The following is a 19054-nucleotide window of genomic DNA, read 5'->3' as shown; positions in this document are numbered from 1 at the left end:
GGCGACTTCCTGTCAAAGGTGGAAGCACTTAAGAGACGAGGGAAGTTTGTTTTGAGACTGTGCCATGGTACTGACAGGCTTCAGCTCCTGAGACTGGCAGCTTGGCCTAAAACCTCCAAAAGTATTCTAGGTTATGTGGCTCAGACTTGTCTGGTTTTATTAGAAAGAAAGAAATGTGAGCAGCCATCCAGGTAAAAGAGTCTGTCGCACAGTTATGCATTTGTGTCGCCCCTTTCTCTTCTGTCTTTTGAGTAACTGGGGGGGAAAAAAGGTAAAGAAAACAGTATGCTCACTGCACAGAAATAGCTTTTGCAACTCCTTGTATCTGGGTTTATTTATTCTCCTCTGCATATTTGCAGTTCTGAGGAAACCATGTCTCTCTAAAATGTACCTGGAAAAATGTATTCTTGGCTGTTTTTCAATAGATGTGGCCTGGCTGTCAACAGGTTTATTTAATTCTTTAGTTGTAGTGTGCTGAAACAACACCCTCATTCAGACAGTTCTTCCTTTCTGATTTAAAATCAGTTGCATACGGTTATAGATATGTGAAAAGTGACAATAAAAACAGGTATTACCAATACAAACTCTGATTCATACTGATTCTGATTTGTGTTGACATTTTTTTTTCCTTTTGCAAAATGTGCCTTTCTTTGAGTGCCATTCTTGTATCCCTGGCAGAGCTATTTTTCATATTTTTTGATGAAAACACTTGCACAGGAAAAGATTTCTTTTCCTACTGAAGTAAATCAGAGCCGTGAGAAAATTGTTGTTGAAATTGTTCTCATTGTTGAATCGCTGAGTATTGTCTGGTTCTTGTTGTCAGTATGAGATCTGTGTTTGGTTGTGATTGGTGGAGAGTAAGGGGGTCTCTGCAGTGCTATCAGGAGAATTACAGTCACATGGGCTGATGTTGTGTCACTGGCAGGAACAACTCAGGAGACCGAAGAAATGCCGCTTTAACTCATGTAACACTGTGTTATTTCGTTTGTCACTTTGGCAGTTCATTTGGTGACAGCTGAACTTCAGCTTGTGATGATGACAGATCATCTAAGTCTGTCAGGCTTTCAATTACATCAATGCATTATGGGCTCAATGTTTGTTCCAATTAGCTACTAATTTTAAAAACTGAATGTTTAGAAATCATTCAGCATTTCTTACTAACTGATTTTTTAAAATAACTCCTACCTCTGCTGTTGTGTTGTCATCTCTGACTTTACTGTTCTCTCCTCTCAGGCAAGTGATCGTTAGTGCAACGAGGAATACCTGAGAGGGTTTTTGGTTTTTCTTTGTCTCTGACTGCTGCATCTCCCCCTTCCACTTATGCACCTTTACAGCACCTGCGCACATTTTACACTCATGCAACACACACACACACGCACGCGTGCACACACACGCACGCGTGTGCACACACACACACACACACACACACACACACACACACACTACTGACACTATTGACTTCCACACTCCATGCTGTAAATATTTACGTTTACTTTTAATTTGGTCTTATTTGGTATGATTGGTTAATTTGATTAAATAAATATATTTTGTTCAATTTTGCTATGGTGTGCCTCCCTTTTTGTTGTGGCCCTTTGAGCTGGGTCATTACAATGAGCATATACTTATTAATTGGGATGAGGCTTGGAATGCCTCAATGAAACTAATCACATTTATTTTTTTATGGTAGTGCATTTGCTGTTGATCCTTTCTGCAAGTGCAGACCAGATTTTACTGTGCTGTACCCCAATGATATGATGCAATATGACACCACATCCCAGCCTTAATTTAATATCCTTGAAGCTATCTGGGTTATTTCTCCAACTGGTTTGAATTAACATTTTTTAATGTGACAGGGTGGGACTGTGAAAATTCTCCAGTCTGGCGCCCAACTCTCACACTGGATATTTGGGGTTAAATCTATGTTTCTGGGAAAGACTTTCTGATTGGTTTTTTCACCACTTGGCGCCACATGTCTGTTCAACAAGCCAGCCAGCAGCAGCAGCATAAATCACCAGAAGTACTTCAGTCAGCTGCTCTCCAGAGCAGTGATTGACACTGGCTCCGCTCCATCCCAATAAGCCACTGGTGATTTACTGAGAGTTTCCCAGTTAGTGTCAGTCTCCTCCCCTGAAGGACAATCAGCTCTCATTAAATTCTTCCCCTGTGAACAAAGTTTCTCAAATTAAGTCTTTATTGTGCTTTGTTCAAGACAAGGGAACAAACTGAAGTATAAATGGATAATAAGCAGCTGGTGATGCTCTGCGGTTAGACACAGCTGAGGCCACTAGAGGGCGACTTCCTGTCAAAGGAGGGAGCACGTCAGAGAGTGCGAAGTCCAGAATCTGCAGGTTACGTGGCTCAGACTGGACTGTTTGTTGAGTAAATATTAAAATCAGATCTACTAAATCCTTAGCATCTTTTAAATCCTTTCTTAAGTCTTTCTTTCATAGGAAAGCATATATGAATATTATGTTGTTTAGTTTTATCATCACTTCTTGGCCATTTAACCCTTTGAAACCTGAGCAAATGGCTTGATTTCTTTCAGAAATATGAACAGAAGGCAATGAGTACATTAACAAGAAATTGACCAAAAATTAGAAAGAAAATAACTTTAAAAGTGTTGAGAAAATTACCTAAAATTAACAAAAGAAAAAAACAGGACATGACCTGAAAAAAGTGCTGAAATGAAATAACCTGTAACCTAATTTAAATCTTATTTTAAATACTTAATTAGAAAAATAATACTTTTCTTGATTTTTTTCCTTATTTTTGAAATAGTTTTCTAACAATGCTGATTGTCTTTTTTTTCTCCATGTTTTTTTAAATGATCATTTATTGTTTGTCATTGCTTTTAAAAGGCATCTGAACACGCACAAGAAAACTGATGTCAATCCAGGATTTAAAGGGTTAAGAGAAACACTACCTAAATTAAGATGTTGCTCGCAGCAAGGTTCGATCAATATTTGTGAACATAGGCCAATCTCTCTCAAAGCCAGAAACCAGAGAATTAAGTCTCAAGCTTGTGATGTCATCAAGTATAAAGTCTGGAGCTGCACCATAGACAATGAAGGAAAGACTGATTTTGTGGCCTCAAAGAATAGTTGTTTTGTTTTTTTATACCCAAAAGAGTTTTATTCTGTTGTGTTCTCGGTGAAAAACAAAGAGAATAGGGTAAAAAATCCAGTACTTTCCGAGGCTTCCATGTTTTTTTCAGTCTGTGAAAGCATCATCCAGATGTTTTTTATGTGTGGTCCACTTGGTAACTGTCTGGTGCCAAACAGCAGAACATGCAGAACAAAAATAGTGAAGTGGAAGATTACATTACTATATTTGCAAGCACACTACACTGACATGTGGCTTACATATGGTTTAAAAAAATGCTGTTTGAGGTGTAAAAAAAAATAATAACAATAATAATAATAATAGAGAAATGCATATAAAGGCACTTCACAAAACTATGCAAGTAAATCACTGTACCATTTGGTGTTCCAGCCAAATGTGCAGTTTGCATATAGAAATACTGCTCTCTGATGACACATTTTGACATTTTGGGCACTTAATAGCTCAAAAACACTAAATTATGCAAGTTGAGACATCTGTGGGAAAACTGTTGCCTTAGACAAGTGAATGGCACTCCAGCCACTAGTTCCAAACCAAAAACTCTTTTGTTATAAATATTTATTCACTTATTCACTTTATTTTCATTTTCCCTCACCAACAACACAAGATTTTAAAACTGGCTCACAAAGAGTTCTCAAGTTTGGTCATCTACAGCTTATTCAGTTTTTCTCTAGATGACAAAAATCACTTTTAAGACTTTTTAAGTATCAGCATGAAAGACATCACTCCCAGTTGCACAAGTCTTGATGCAAATTCACCCAAAGTCTTCACCCAAACTCAACAATTTTCATGCATAATGCACAATTCATGATCATTCTCAGCTTTAAAAGTACTGGTTTCCAAACTACCATTGTACCAGTATGTGAATGTTGCCACTTTGTGACAGCGCATATCCATGTCTGGTCGCTGTGGTGACGAGGGGTTGCGCATTGTTACACGGGCTCACCGTGGTAACCTTTGTGAGGAGGGACCTCCCGGTTTTAGTAGTGTTATTATTCCTGTTTCTTTCTGTAGTTGTTTTGTTTAGTCCTTGGCTCTGAGCCTCACTCATTAAGGTTCTCTCAGCCCCCAGAGGGCAGCAGCCATGGAGGTGAGGTAGATGAGGCACCTGGGACATTACACCTACAGACACTTCACATCCAGCTCTGCCAGTGACATGGAGTGAGAACAAAAGAAATCATCCACAACCAGCAGCAGCCTGTCCTTAACAATCGTGTGTGAGAACCATACATCTCCCCTCGACCAGCTCACAGAATATTTCTTCAAAGTGGTTAATCGTCTGACGTAGTTTTCTTTTTTTTTTAAATGTCAAAAGATTCATTGCATTCAGTGTGTGGCTATTTTTCTTTAAATGTAAAAGTGTTTTAGCCAGACAATCTTCACGTAGAGGAGGTATTTGATTTTCCTCAAAATACATTCAGTTTGATCTGAAAGAAGGCACTATAATGTTGACCCCCACAAAGGATTCCCACTTAATTCAAAATAACTCTTTCCAGACTCCAGCTGGAACATTTGTGGTAATAAATACAATTTTAGATACACTACAAGACTGTTTACATAATCTTTACAGTCCTATGATTGTTGCATCTTAATTTCAGTGCAAATGTCTTGGCTGCTCATGAGCCAACTCAGCATTTACAGTTAAGTCCAAGCGTCCATTTGGCTTGGACACACTTTGACTGTGTCACCAGCATAAAATATCTGTCTGTTCATTCAACTACAATGAAGGCACTTTGCTCCTGTCCAGTTAGCTGCCCCTGGGTCTGGAACTACTTTTCACCAGGTTGACAATCTCCCAGGTGAAGCTTGAGCACCCCCTGACTGTGCAGCTTCAACAAGAGGTCAAACTCGGCCGGCATGGCATGAAATTTTGTTTTAGTTTGTCTGTCATCGTAGTAGTGGTTCGTCAGGGCATGGAATCCATGTGGATGATTACTGAAGGGCCAGAACCCATACAGATGCACGTTGGCACAGTGTTCCAGCGCCAGGCTCGCCATGATAATGCCGGTGCTGAGCCGCACTGCTCGTAGGCCTTGGGAGCGCCAGAAGAGGGCCAGATTCTGGAGGTAGGCAGGGTTGAAGAAGATGGGCCGACTGGGACTTTTAAAGTCCTCAATGCTGTAGACGGCACGCAAGCACACAGGAGTGTTGTGGCCATAGGAAAAGGCAGGAAGGAGCAGCAGTGAGTTGCCATAGCTTTGCAGACTCTCCACGAATGGACGGCGACGCCCCATTAGAGCCCCGTACCTGAAAATATACAGCCTATGTCAAGCAACAAGACAAAAGGAACATTACATCATGCAGTAAGATTCAACCTCCTGCTCACTTCTCTAGGAGGATACTTGGGTTTGCTGTCACCAGGTCTGTCTTGATGCCCACATGTTTCTCAAAACCATTTTTCAAAGGAGGTAGGTTACACCTAAACAGGTAAGAGAGGAGATTATAGGGATCGTCATATAGAATTTAAACAGAGATTACTTTCATTTTGTTGGTTGTCATCGGCCCACACTTGAAACTGTTCTCACCTGATAACAAACTGAGCTGAATCGATCATCTGTCCACAGCTGCTGTTGACCAGAATCCCTCCATTCCCAACGACAGCACACGTGTCCCATGTTTTATTTGGGAACGGATGCTCCTGTAGTCAACATAATGTATTAAAAAAACAACATTTATCATGATTATGATATAGCATGTGTGTGAAGGAGCCACATTAAGGGCAAAAGCAACATGGGCCATTCCCTCACTATGCTAGGATTCACAAGCTTATTATCAGCACGAGGTACAACTCAGTGGAAGAGCATTTGCGTGCACATTAAGAGGTCCCCAGTTCAAATCTGGGTGCCACCTGGAAAACTGTAGGCAATGCAGTGCAAGATTGAATCTGACTATACAGTATGTTACACTTTTGAGGATGATAAGCCGCTCACTCTCAGTGCAACACATTTATTTCCTGACGGAAAATTATAAAAGTACAGTTTAGTGCTCTCGGTAGCACACACACTTGAACTCGCTCATCACATACTGACCACTACATCTACTCTACTGACTCCTACACCTTTAACTACTACCTCACATAGTCCTTTACTCTTCGAGCAAATACGATAAACAAAAACTCAGCTGGTGATGCTCTGCGGTTAGACACAGCTGAAGCTACTAGAGGGCGACTTCCTGTCAAAGGAGGGAGCACGTAAGAGAGTGCGAAGTCCAGAATCTGCAGGTTACGTGGCTCAGACTGGACTGTTTGTTGAGTAAATATTAAAATCAGATCTACTAAATCATTAGCATCTTTTAAATCCTTTCTTAAGTCTTTCTTTCATAGGAAAGCATATATGAATATTATGTTGTTTAGTTTTATCATCACTTCTTGGCCATTTAACCCTTTGAAACCTGAGCAAATTGGCTTGATTTCTTTCAAAAATATGGAAAGAAGAACAAGAAATTAACCAAAAATTAGCAAGAAAATAATTTTAAAAAAATTCCAAGAAAATTACGTACAATTAACAAAAGGAAAAAAAGTGGAAAAAAACAGGACAAGATTACATGCTAAACAAAATCACAAAAAAAGTATCATAAACTTGTCATAGAGATTATTTTTAGCGATAATCGAAAATCCCATTCAAAAATCACATTAGGTTTTTGATGAAGGAACCAGTACAATGCCAACTTCCTGGTTGGCCTACAAAAATATGTCATGCCTTCACCACTCTATTGCCAGGGTGTTTACTGTAGTCAGCTTATCTGTAGGAAGAATATAGAAGTACAGTTCACATCAGGAGTGCTCTCTGTAGTGTACACTTTAACTGGCTCACCACATACTGACCACTACAGACGAAGCTTAGCTTAGCAGGAATAACATTAACCATTTAAAGACATTTACTCATAATACCTGTGATTAAACAACAGACTGTATATAAAGATGGAAAACATGACGGCTCCCCCAAAATGTAACTTTTCAATTTCGATCGCCCCCTAGTGTCTGGCTGCAGTATAGGTAATAAAGCCCGACTCCTCCATGTTGAATGGGAATGGGACAAAGGCCTAATTAAAAGTTCAAAGTGCACGTCAAATAAAATTTTCCAATAGATGGTTTCTATCACTAAAGGTAGTTCTCATCACCCTGGTTTTTGTTCAAGTGATAGTTTTTTTTTTTTAAACATTCAGTTTTAATGAGGTATTAAATTCTACAAAAATGTGGTTATCGGCATGATTGACAGCTGTGTGTGCCAATCTGTGCACTCCCATTTAATTGGACTGCTCATGATTTTAAAACACACTTTATTCAAACTTGACAATAACAAAAAAAACCTCATTCGGGAGTAGCTACAGTAATGTTAGGCCCTACATCGTGTTTCAACAAGTATGCAATTATTGGCAACAAGAGAAACAGGGAATTGCTGTGATATTGGTTATTTGAAAACGTAATTAAATAACTATCGCAAAACTTGTGTTATGACAAAATAGTAATCTGAGTGCTAACTTTGTAACGCGTTACCCTCAACATTGCCAAATACATCCACTCACTGTACAAAGATGTCCTTACATTTTAACGCATGAAAGGCAACAGTAGGCCAAAACAGACTTCTCAAGCTAGTGAGTGTGACACACTTTACAGCCCAACTGATGTGTGCATGCTGTCAAAATTAAACTAACAACAATTCCCATTTATCATTCTATTTCTTTATGCATCTATGTGTGTACAGCTCAGCAGTTGATACCAGCTCAGGAAAAGTATCTGGTCTGAGTTTGTGAGCCCCTTACCAAAAATAAAACAGCAATGTGTGTGTCAAGGAGCCAACATGTGAGTAGACACATGACCTTTGGCAGAACATGCAAGAGCAAAGCAGTGAAATGATCTCAGTAGTGGAACAATAAAGACAGCAAACAAACAGCTGATGTAATGGTGGTAATTTTCCCGAATGAGAAGTATACCTTTGCAAAGGTGCTGAAAATCTCTGGGGTCACTTGCAAGGACCTCCTCTTTTCCCCATCGTACACAATCTTGGATCCCACAGGAGTGTTTGCCTGGGTAACGATGGCCTTCTCAAAACCATGGCACTTGTTGCTCAGCTGAGATCTGGGGAACCACAAGGCTGCTGTTAACTAACATAAGACGGTCGGAATGGCTGTACACAAAGCTTTATAGATTGAACAGGTAATTGAATAAGCAGTTTGTTTAGGTTATAAAAAAAGTTTTCCCATTAAAAGCCCTTGCTGACTGAAAGCAGTCCTGGATGCTTCAGGTCCCTCTGTTTTACCATGACTCACATGGCCTTAACATGTGTTATATTTAGACCACATGGTTAACAACTGCATGTAGGTTCCTCTGCTATGACCAAAGTTTGCATTTCCACTTCTCTTTCCATGTCTTCAGTTGTTCTTCTTTTGAGCTATATAAAAAGCAAAGACATCCTGGATACATTATGTGTTCTGAAAGTTCTCTAGATAGTTAGATAGTCCTAGAGAATATAAGATATTAATCAGAGAAGCAACAGCAAGGTTAGTGAACAGTGTCTACAATTCTACAATTCTACAATTTCATTTAGCAGACGCTTTTATCCAAAGCGATGTACAACACAAGCAAGAATTTAGACTTAAGGAAAAAACCCTTAGTAAGTGCAAAAAGTGCTTCAGGTGTGATTGGTCACAGGTATTGCCATGTAGTTGCAGAAGAAGTGCCGCTTTTTTTTTTGGAAACCAAGGTAATAACCAGTAGCGATTTCAGCATCTGAGATTCAGCAATCTCAGTATCACTACTTACGATGACAATCAACATACAACATCACACAACTTTGTCAGTGCTAGTGCAGTGTATTTGCATACTGTGTACAAACAATTAAAAAAACAGTCTAAAAAGGAAGCAATCTAAAACAATGAAATATGGCAACAACTGGTCACAGGTTCAAGTCCCCATATGAGCTAAATATGGAACATGAACTGATAGCTGGAGAGGTGCCACTTTGCTTCCTTGGCACTACTGAGGTGCCCTTGAGCAAGGCATTGAACCCCCAACTGCTCAGGGCACCTGTCCATGGGCAACACTGTCACTCTCATATTTTCTCCATTTAATGTATGACATGTATAGGCACTGTTTGTGCATGTGTGTCTATTTCGGGCCTGAGTATGTGACAACAGAGTGAACAAATTTGTATTTCCTCCCAGGAGTGAATAAAGTATGTCTCCTTCTTCTTAAAACTGTCTAAAGGCTTTAGTCCGCCCCTGCACTCGGATTCATCTCTCATCTCAGCTAGAGCCACGTGAAAGAAAGAAAAGTGACACTGTAAAGAAAAATTCAAAAGGTGTATGAATACGGAGAGGAAGGGCGGTGGCCCAGAATTCGGTGCTACGTCCTGGTTCAGGCTGAATGAGCAATCAGGCAGTTAGGGAAATGAAAGAGAGAGAGAAGAGAGAGAGAGAGAGGTCCAGATTAAACTCAATGACCATGGGACCCAACACACTTTGTTTTATGTTGTTATAGCTAAAAGGGTTACAAAATGAAAATCTAACTTTTTTTAAGAAGCGGTGCAATGATGGTGCAATGATGGTGCAATGATGGTGCAATGATGGTGCCCTGTCTTTAATTTGAGATCTGACTTCTTTTTTGATTTTATCAGAAAGCAAATGGATTCTGCTACTGCCAAAATGTTCATTTGTGTGCCCCTCTTGAGCGTGGCTTCATGTACAGTTAAAACAACCTTTTAAACTGCACTCGTTGTACATCCCTAGACTGTGATGATGTACAGACAATTCTAACGTATCTGTGCATGTGTGGACAATTATTTGCCGTCTTGGGATTATGGTTGTTTTTTGTTTAGTTGTTCTAAAATGAAAGAAAAAATCAAATAAACGACGTAAGACTTTACCTGAATTTTTGGTAATTGTCCTCCTGCTTTTTCCAGGTTTGAGAGTAACGCTCTAATACTTTGTCAATGATCTCCCTGTGAAACACACACATACACATGCGCACACAAAGTCAAGTGTGTAATCCCAGCAGCGCTGACATGGCATAAACAAAACCAGCAGAGACGGTGTTTTTTCTCACCTGCAGCCTTTACAAGGGTCAGAGGACTCAGGGGCGCTTTTCTTCTGAGGAGGCGTCTTCTGAGGTTCCACATTGCTGTGGAGCAGCACGAAAAGAACAGGACAGGTGAGTTAAGTGCTGATGCCAGAGATAAAACTGACTTGCAAGCTGTATTGTTTGGTTACAACCATATATTCATTAAATGAAGCAATCTTACCAGTGTATGCTTTTCTGTAAATAACAATGTGGCTCAACAAGAAGTTCTGTATACACAAATTTAAAACATCAATAAGTAAATAGAGTAATCAAGTTGTGCATTATGGGATCTCCAATTGACAATAGAGAAGAGCTGTGGTAAATCTGCCAGCTTCATACGCCATAAATGAACAACCAGTGTACAAACTAAAGAGCAGAGACCTTTGCTACCCAGCTACATTTCAGGGGGAGAATTGTGTCTCTTTGCGTCTACATGTTGTAATATCTGTGGTATGTGTTGCTTGTATGACTGTGACAAGTACTTTAGATGTTTCTCATGAAAACTTTCGAAAGGAACAACACAACATCATTGTCACATCACTGATTGTTTCGATTGCTGAGTACTGTGAGATGAATAACGATGTTGAAGCACAGATGGTGCCTTGTGTGATGTTTCGGCAAAAAAAACCTACTTTTTTTTCAACTCCAGACTCATTTAACACTAACTACACAGAACTATAAAGGGTTAATACAAGTGGAAGTGAAAAAAAGACTTTGAAAGTGCAGAAAACCAAAAATGCTTCTATTTTTGTCCAATCTTATCAACTGCTCCACCCTTGTCTTGTAGTCTTGTCAAAACCCAGCATGCGTCTTTATCTTTTATCCCCACTGACACACCTCCAGGACCCAAAACACAAAAAGCGATAGATTAGATTGAATGAATTATGTGTGTGTGTTTGTGTGTATCTATAGTTGGCTGGTAAAGGCAGCTTCACACTTACTTGTTGTCGACCATGTACCAGATGAGTGTGGTCAGCAGGCTCCCCAGAAAGAAGACAGTTAACACCAAAGAGAAGAGTGACTTCAAGGGCTGTCCCCTCATACCTCTCCCCTCCTTCTAACTTCACCCACTAGCTCCCTCACCCTCTGTCTCTTCTACTCCCTCTTTGCTTCGCCTTCCTCAGCAATCACCCCTTATCTGCTTTCTGTCAAGATTTTCTTCCCCCCTCATCGGCTCATTGTCCCCGGCTCACTCTCTCTGTCTTTCTCTCTCAGGAGTGTTAATCTTTTGCCTCTTTGCTTTCTTACCTTACCCCACCTCCTCCTCCTCCCACTCCTCTGCTCTTTCTGTTTCTCTCTCTGTCTGGTTTGACTCTCTCTCTCCCTCCTTGGGTGAATGAGAGCACGCCTCCTCAGTTATTTTCTTTTTCTGCCTCTTGTTCAGACAAGTTTTCTGTCTTCTCTTCACCACGGCTCTGCCCTCCCTCTCTTCCTGTTTGTGTCCAGGTCAGCTGAAACGATCTTTTGTTGCTCCACATACTACTTCACTCCTTGAAGTTATGTCTCTTTGATCCACCCATCTTCTGTCTCGCTTTTTTCTCATGTGTTCACACAGCCAGACTTACAATGCTACTCTCCACCGTTGTCCCAAAGCTCCCTCTGTTCTCCGCCCCCGCCAAAGAGTCCCAGCCTACCCTCTCTGCTTTCCCCTCCCTCCCCCAGCCATCCTCCGCCCACACCCCTCAAGCCCCTCTCCCCTTTCCACAAAAAGGAGGCAGTAACATGAGTGCCCAGTACTGAATTAGCCCACAGTATGCCTCATGACTCAGTGTGTTTGTGTATCCGTGTGTGTGTCAGGAAACACATTCAAAACCTATGAGGGGCCAAGCCAGTGAGGGGAAGAGGCTTCCCATCCAATACCTCCCCCCACTCTGAACGCCCCCAAAACTCTTACCTACACACACAAGATTCTTTTATTCTGTTGTCAAATGTTGCCAGCTGTATTGACTCATATCCTCGTACAGAAGAGTTTCTCAGTTTGAGAGGAGGGAGGGAGCTGGAGGTCGGGGGGGTGGAGGGGGGAAGGTAAAGTCTCGTCTTAGCTGAGATGGGAACTTACTTCTTACATTGCTAGCTGTAAAAACTAACTATCATAACAGCCGGCAGAAATGAGAGAAGCAGAAAGTCAGAGGGAGCCAGACGGAGAGACGAAAAAGCAGAAGGAGATGGGAAGTTGATGCCCAGGAGTTCCATAACTCATCCGCTTTTTGGCTTTAATCTTGGTGCTCTGCATTTCCAGCTGTGCAGTAGAAGGGGGAATAAAATCAAGAGGTAGGATTATGAGAAATATGTTGAGCATATGCGATGCATTTTCACAATAAACACCCACAAAGTCATGACCACACCCAGTTCTCCTGAATATATACCCCCTGATTTCAGGTTTCAGTGGAAAAACTCCATGCTGAGCTTCTTGCAATAAAGCAGTAATGCCTCATAAAGACATGCTGAGTAAGCTGAGCTGTGCTACAGCAACCCCCACCCCCTCCACACACACAAAGAAATCCAAAACAAAAGAGCTCTTGGAAAGTTTTTATTTTGGCACACGTCACCGTTTTGCAGAAAACTTCTCGGGGTTGTGTGAGGTTGCTCCACTGTGACCAGACGGAAGGAATGATCAATAAAGAAGGTCGTGCGACTAATAAAATCTGGCTAATAGCAGCAATAGAGACAGAAGGTTGTTAAGGGAGGTAAAAGCTACGCTTAACCCGCTTTTTACCTCAAACGCACATTCATGTAATGGTTTCTTGTCTGATGAGCGGATCTGCTGACTCCAAGTGAGCAGCTGGGCCTGTCATGTCGAATATGTGATGTCTTTGTGTCACTTGTCAGAGTAGGCAAATGTCCTAAATAACTGGACCATCTGCGAAAAAGTTAATTTTGATGACTATAAATGTCAAATTCAGTCTTTCAATCGGTGCACTAATCTTCTTTAGAGCTGATAGAATCTCTTGGACGAGTGGAAACAGAAGACAAATCGTCCCTCCGCCAAACCAGAATTTCCTTGAGATATCCTGATCAGACAACAGATAACAAGCTCTCCCCTGAGAGGTAGGCCTCACTGAGAAAATACATACATGCATGACCTTTAGTGCATCATGAGACACAAGCAGGAATGTTGAGCGAAATGTGGGAAAAAATGATTTGCTCCTGTATAGTAACTCTGTTATAATAACAAGCCTGTAGGCAAGAAAAAGAGAGCCACTGCCCCAGAATAATTGTAGTGTATGACAGAAGAGGTGCTACAGCAGCAAACACCTTGCTTCTCTGGCGGTCTGTTAAATCAAATATCAAGCTCCTCGTCTGGTTTCCCCTCATTACAGGCTATCCTGCTGCCTGCCCCATGCACAGCAGTCAGTCATTTGCTTATTACAGACAATGCAATTTCCATCCAAAGACTCCATAAGCTATTTAACTAAATTAAAGCCAAATAAGTGATTTTTCAAACTGACATTCATAATCTTGTAACTCAGGAGATTTCTCAGTGTTGCGCAGCTCTTGTGTGCCTGTAGGAAATCCTCGGCCTCTTTTACTGGATGAATCATGCGGTATTATCATCTCAATGATGGATAATTGTGCAATTAGGAGTTCACTTTTGAGATTAATTTGTTTTGTGGTAAATCTGTTGTGTAGCAAAGAGATGACATTGTGCAAAGTGAAATTTCTGAATAGTCTATAATATTCTGAAATGTATTCATATTTCTGCATATGAAAAATTATTTGTAGGGAAAGTCTGCAAGCTAAACAATCAACAGCAGTTTCCAACATAAAACATGGCTCAATTGCCTGGGGCCACAAAAGTTATTCCATCACTTACTGAAAACAAGAAGAGGCTTGGTGGCCTGTGAGCCCAGTGCTTCAAACTGTTAACATCCATCCCTGAATGGTCTAAGTGTGTGAGGTATTTTTTATTGCTGTCGGTTGACAAATATGTTTACATAGTTCTGGGCCCAGCAGCTCTTGACAGGAAGTCTGAACAGAACATGCTTCAAGGCAGCTGGCAATAATGCAGGAGGAGCAGACCAGAAGCTGCAGGGGAAGTTAAGTAGATGTACTTCCTCTAACGAGCCCATGTGACATCATCACAGGGCAGACAGAAGGACAAAGGTCCCATTGTGACCCAATCAGTGCCCAATATATCATCTTCCCTTTCCTCCATCTCATTCGACTCCCTCCGTCAGTAGTGATGGGGCTGCTGCTTTGCCTCTTCTGTGACGCAGGTGAAAGAATCATCCATGAGATAAACCACAAGACAGACAGGAAGTGAAATGAGCTCGCCTCCGGCACTGCTAAACTTCTCAAAATGATGGGGGTTGTCCTGAAAGCACAGCAAACTTCCTGTCAGGCATTGTGCTAGTTTTGCCATTGTTTTTTTATATGTATATGAAAGGACACAGTTATGCTACAAATAACAATAGATAAAATGCACACTTACACTTCCCATCATTGTCAACTCTCTATTTTACTTCTCCTACTCTAACAAAGCCCTCAGAGCAGGATAAATATTTGTTTCCACACGCATTCTGACTCAGACCTGTTGACTGTTAGTTGCACGTGATAATAGTCTTGCGTATGACCTGGAGGAAACTACAGTGGCCAAGTGTTGACATAGGCAGACCACACAGAAGTTAGGTAAGACAGACTTTTTATCCTCTTCACTGTCGGACGAATGAATCAGCAAAGTGTTTGTGGAACATGTATTTGCTCCTTCTCTCTCAGTGTGAGTGTGCCTGTAAATACCCTTTTGCAAACAGATGATGCAAGAGGATCCAAAGTGTATAATGTTTTTGAGTTGACGAGAGTCTGATGAATAAAAATAACTCAAGGTCTTGAAATAGATTATTATAAGGTGACAGCTTTGCACTATAAGGATGCATTTCCATTTCGTTGTACTTGATATTTTCTTCTTCCTCTATTCTTTGTGCACCTGACTTTTTTTTTTCCTCAAAGACAAAGGTGTCAAACAAAATGCACCTCAGAGAAAACTGAAAGGGCAGTATCGCAAGGAACTGCTTTGCAATGTTAAAAATCACTTATGTAAATCAGTGTAAATTCACCCCCTGGTCAACCAGCAGATCTGCTGAACTTGTCTGTTGGCACTATATCACATCCTGAACACAGCGGCTGCGTTTGAGACTGCATAATGTGGCCTTTTAATGGCAACATAAATCTAAAAAATAAGAAAGTTGTCTTTGGCCCACCAAACACAGAAGACAGTGTAGTAAAAAGCACACAAGCAGAGAGTTAAGATAGCTGAAGAGTCACCAGAAAGTTAAAAGAAAGAAAATTCTCTCACAGAAATTTGTTGTCCTACTTTTCTCTAATTTCTCCCTGTTCTCTTGTAAAATACTTTCAACTTTTCAGGTCTGCAACACTTGTCAAAAAAATCTGAAATAATGAATTGACCTGGAGCTGAAATTAAATACCTTTGGGCATTAGACTGCTTTGGGTAATAACAGTGGTGTTTTTTTTAAATATATTTGCTGATGTTCTTTAGACTGCTTACATCTCATGACCACTCTCTGTGGCATAACCTTAAATCTTTACATATTATACATGACAGTTGTGTGCATTTTCAACAGCTTTTTCCTCTCGTTAGCTCATCTGACGAGGCTTGACTCAAAAGTCAGGAGCTCTGGGACCTCTGAGACACATGATAATTTTACAGGCTTTCTTCAGCTGCGGGCCCTTATATTGTCATCACCTTCCACCTCACTTGCGATGGCTGTGACTGGTGAAGGGCTTCACAGGGAGGTGTGATAGAAGGGGCGGCCCTGAGGGGGGTAGTATCGGGGTCACGTGCTTAAGGAACAGCTGATCCTGGTGCATTCCTTGGCTGCTTAGCGTTTAGGCCTGGTGCCCTCGTGCCTGTCTGTACTATTACCAAACTGCACGTCTCATGAGCACTCACACTATCAAAACACCACGCTGACAAATGATGTCAGTGCACAAACCTGTAGACCTCACTTAGAGGGGAACATGCATAATTTAGACATCCTGTCAGAGCTGTAATGGACATGTGAGACCCTCCATTTCAACATATTACAAATAAATCCTCAATATCCTGAAAGAAGTGGATATTTGTTGAAAATGGGTAATATACAGAAAGATATGAATAAAAACATTTCTGTGTTTTTCTTCTGTGTGTCTGTTTGCATCAGGACATGCTGAGGAACCTCACAATATTTTCAGAGAACGCTGTAGTGAGAAGCAATTTCCTGCTGACAATGATACTAAGTTATTGCATGTCAGTAACTTGCAGAAATTCTGCAGTCACACACATAAGTACGGATCTGTGAAGCTTGAAGGTTACGTGTACAAACCAGCACCGAAAACCACAGTGACCATAAAACACGACAATCTCTTTTGATCTTCACATGAAAATGGGTTCAATGCTTAGAAGTCTGGTCCCATCATCCTTGAGACATCAGCACTCTGACTACAATTTGCCAAAATGTCCTCAAAACCTTGAATTAACAGACGTTTGATTCTCTTCATATCACAGATTATCATACTTCTTTGTAATGAAAAATGGATTTGTCATACCAGCTGCAACCACTAGATGGCAACAAACCTTTCAAATTACAAGTTTTATTGACACTGTGTTTTGTATATCTCCAAATAATTTCCAGATTTCAGTTGAGAAAATAGAACAGGGAATCTGTTCTGGGTTTGGAGCTATGGTTTGGAGGCATGACTCCCTGGAGGTCCTCGCAGTGTCCAAACAGGAAGTTAAGAGAAGGCATTTCATTCCTCAGAGAGCAGGAAATAAAATGTATCATAACTGACTTGAAATCAGAGGGCTGAGGATCATTTTGTATGGTCTATTATGAAACATGTTTGGTGACAAAACAAGATTAAACATGTTACAAGAGGCCGAGAGAGTCATGATACAAAGGCAGCATTTCACTTACAGATCCACTAACTTCAACGTCACTTTTTTTTTCTAAAACATATTTGTACCAAGGCATTTTGTACACTGTATTGCCTTTCAATGCCCTGTTTTAAACATTGTGCTCCAGTAGACTCCAACCATTAAAGGCGGCATTATTTGTTTTTCTGTTGTTCTTTTATTTATGTTTTTAGTTTGACAGCAGTCCTCACTTTCAAATGTTACCGAGGATGCCGTGACCACACTGAAGATAGTAGTATGCAATCCCAACTCAATGTCCACTTACTAGGTTTTTTTTCTTTCTTTTTCATTCTTTGGAAGTGGTCGTTACAAGTTCATCCAGAGCATTGGTGGAAGAAATACTCAGATCTTGCATAACCCTTTGAAACCTAGATCCACATCAGTTTTCATGTGCTGTATTCAGACGCCTTTTAACCTTTAAAACATTGAGCAAAACATAGATTTAAAAAAGAGAAAGAAGAATTCAAAATTTCCAAATAACTAAGGAAAAATATAAAGAAAACAGTTATTTCTAATAATGATAATTATTTTCAAAGAAAATAATTTTATTTTAATTCAGCACTGTGGCCATTTCCTGTTCTTGTTCTTTCAATTTTCTTTGATGATCTTCAGATCATCTTCTTGTAACTTAATTAATTTCTTGCAAATGTTTGGGGTCATCTTTAAATATTGCTCTTCTTTCAATATTTTTGAAAGCCAATTTGCACAGGTTTCAAAGCATTAAGAACAAGCAGCCAAAACTAGGGTAAAATACTGTTACAAGTGAGAGTCTGGTAGTTTCTTTATATATTGCAGCGTACCTTTATCCATAGCAATTCATCCTTTTTTTTGACCATATTTAGTAATTTATTATCTGAATTTGGAAAACAGCTAATGAATAAAGATATCCAAGTAATTGTTTCAGCAAATCCACACACTCATTAACTGCATCCCTTCCTTCAAATGCCAGAACTTTCTGCAGCTAAATACTGATAGGACTGAGGTAATCATTGTCAGCCCCCAACAGCTGGGCTCACTGTCCCGAAAAAAGCCCAAAACTGTGAACATCTTTGATTATAACTTTAGCTTGTACACGCATGTTTACACAGTTGTCAAGCTTTGTTGTCTTTATAAGTTCATAACTTTCCACTGCTGATCTAAAGCACTTTAGTACCTCCTGTCAACGCTGACTTCGAGGATTATCCAAAAACAAGTAATTCTTGACTGTGGGAATTAGTTTGACACAACGATTAAAATTAAAGTTCAAGGTGTACTTGCTGTTTTTCTCTCAGAGTTTTCAAAGTTTTCACAAGTTATCCACAGCAGACACAAAAAATATAACTGGACCTTGGGTTGTTTTGTCAGTGTTAACAAAAATGTTTGTGGTTTAAGTTTAACATGCAAAAAATACCTCTCTCTTCTTTGGACTCAACATACACTTGGCTGATCTCCCTCTGCTAGAAACATTCTTTCATACAACTTTGCACCCAGAGGAGACGGCAGGACGCGCACACGTGTAACTGGGAATTCCAGTAAATACTTTCCTAAGCTGCTTTTTAAAATTAGATACAAACTTGACATTTTTAAGCTGTTTTTTCCACTGGTTGACCCTTTAAAGTTTAAACTATCACTTCCTTTTCAGTCACAATGTAACAGTATTTCTGCAAAGTAGATGGTTCTTATTGGCCTGCATGTACTTATTTCAACACAAGATACAAAATTCAGAGTGGGTGAAAACAGCCGATACTTCACACAGGAGACTGTAGAGAGATAAGAGATCAACTGTTTTACTTGCATTTAATCAGTGGCCATAATATGACTCCAAATGCTAACGCTGCTTGTTTTTGTCTTTAACATCTATAGATATTGTGGTTATAGGTAAAATAGTGGAAATGGTAACAGACATTTGATTTCTACTGTTCAACCAACGGGAGTGAAATGTTCCTAAAATGCATTCACATCAGTCCATTATTTGTCCTGTGATCACA

General features: G+C 40.2%; 1 protein-coding gene across 1 annotated transcript; it reads right to left on the bottom strand.

Moving 5' to 3' along the window:
• Positions 1 to 3661: 3661 nt before the first annotated feature.
• Positions 3662 to 11775, bottom strand: st8sia6 (ST8 alpha-N-acetyl-neuraminide alpha-2,8-sialyltransferase 6). Its single transcript, XM_042505093.1, has 7 exons — positions 11119 to 11775; positions 10163 to 10237; positions 9984 to 10058; positions 8053 to 8197; positions 5646 to 5758; positions 5447 to 5539; positions 3662 to 5367 (listed from the first exon to the last, which is right to left on the bottom strand). Exons 1-7 carry the CDS (start codon positions 11217 to 11219, stop codon positions 4890 to 4892), a joined length of 1080 nt encoding a protein of 359 aa, XP_042361027.1. The 5' UTR covers positions 11220 to 11775; the 3' UTR covers positions 3662 to 4889.
• Between the last annotated feature and the right edge of the window lie 7279 nt (positions 11776 to 19054).

This window comes from Plectropomus leopardus, chromosome 17 (genome assembly GCF_008729295.1).
Source record: "Plectropomus leopardus isolate mb chromosome 17, YSFRI_Pleo_2.0, whole genome shotgun sequence".
Taxonomy (NCBI): domain Eukaryota; kingdom Metazoa; phylum Chordata; class Actinopteri; order Perciformes; family Serranidae; genus Plectropomus; species Plectropomus leopardus.
Note: the sequence above shows the minus strand (reverse complement) of the source record. Positions and strands in the feature narration are given on the sequence as shown.

Bases quoted from the DNA above. Each gene is read 5' to 3' on its own strand.
- st8sia6 (XM_042505093.1), bottom strand. From the start codon at position 11,219: ATGAGGGGACAGCCCTTGAAGTCACTCTTCTCTTTGGTGTTAACTGTC. The intron at 10,059-10,162 runs GTGAGAAAAAAC...TGTGTTTCACAG, and splicing joins GACCCTTGTAAAGGCTGCAG to GGAGATCATTGACAAAGTAT. The intron at 5,759-8,052 runs GTATACTTCTCA...TGTTGACTACAG, and splicing joins TTTTCAGCACCTTTGCAAAG to GAGCATCCGTTCCCAAATAA.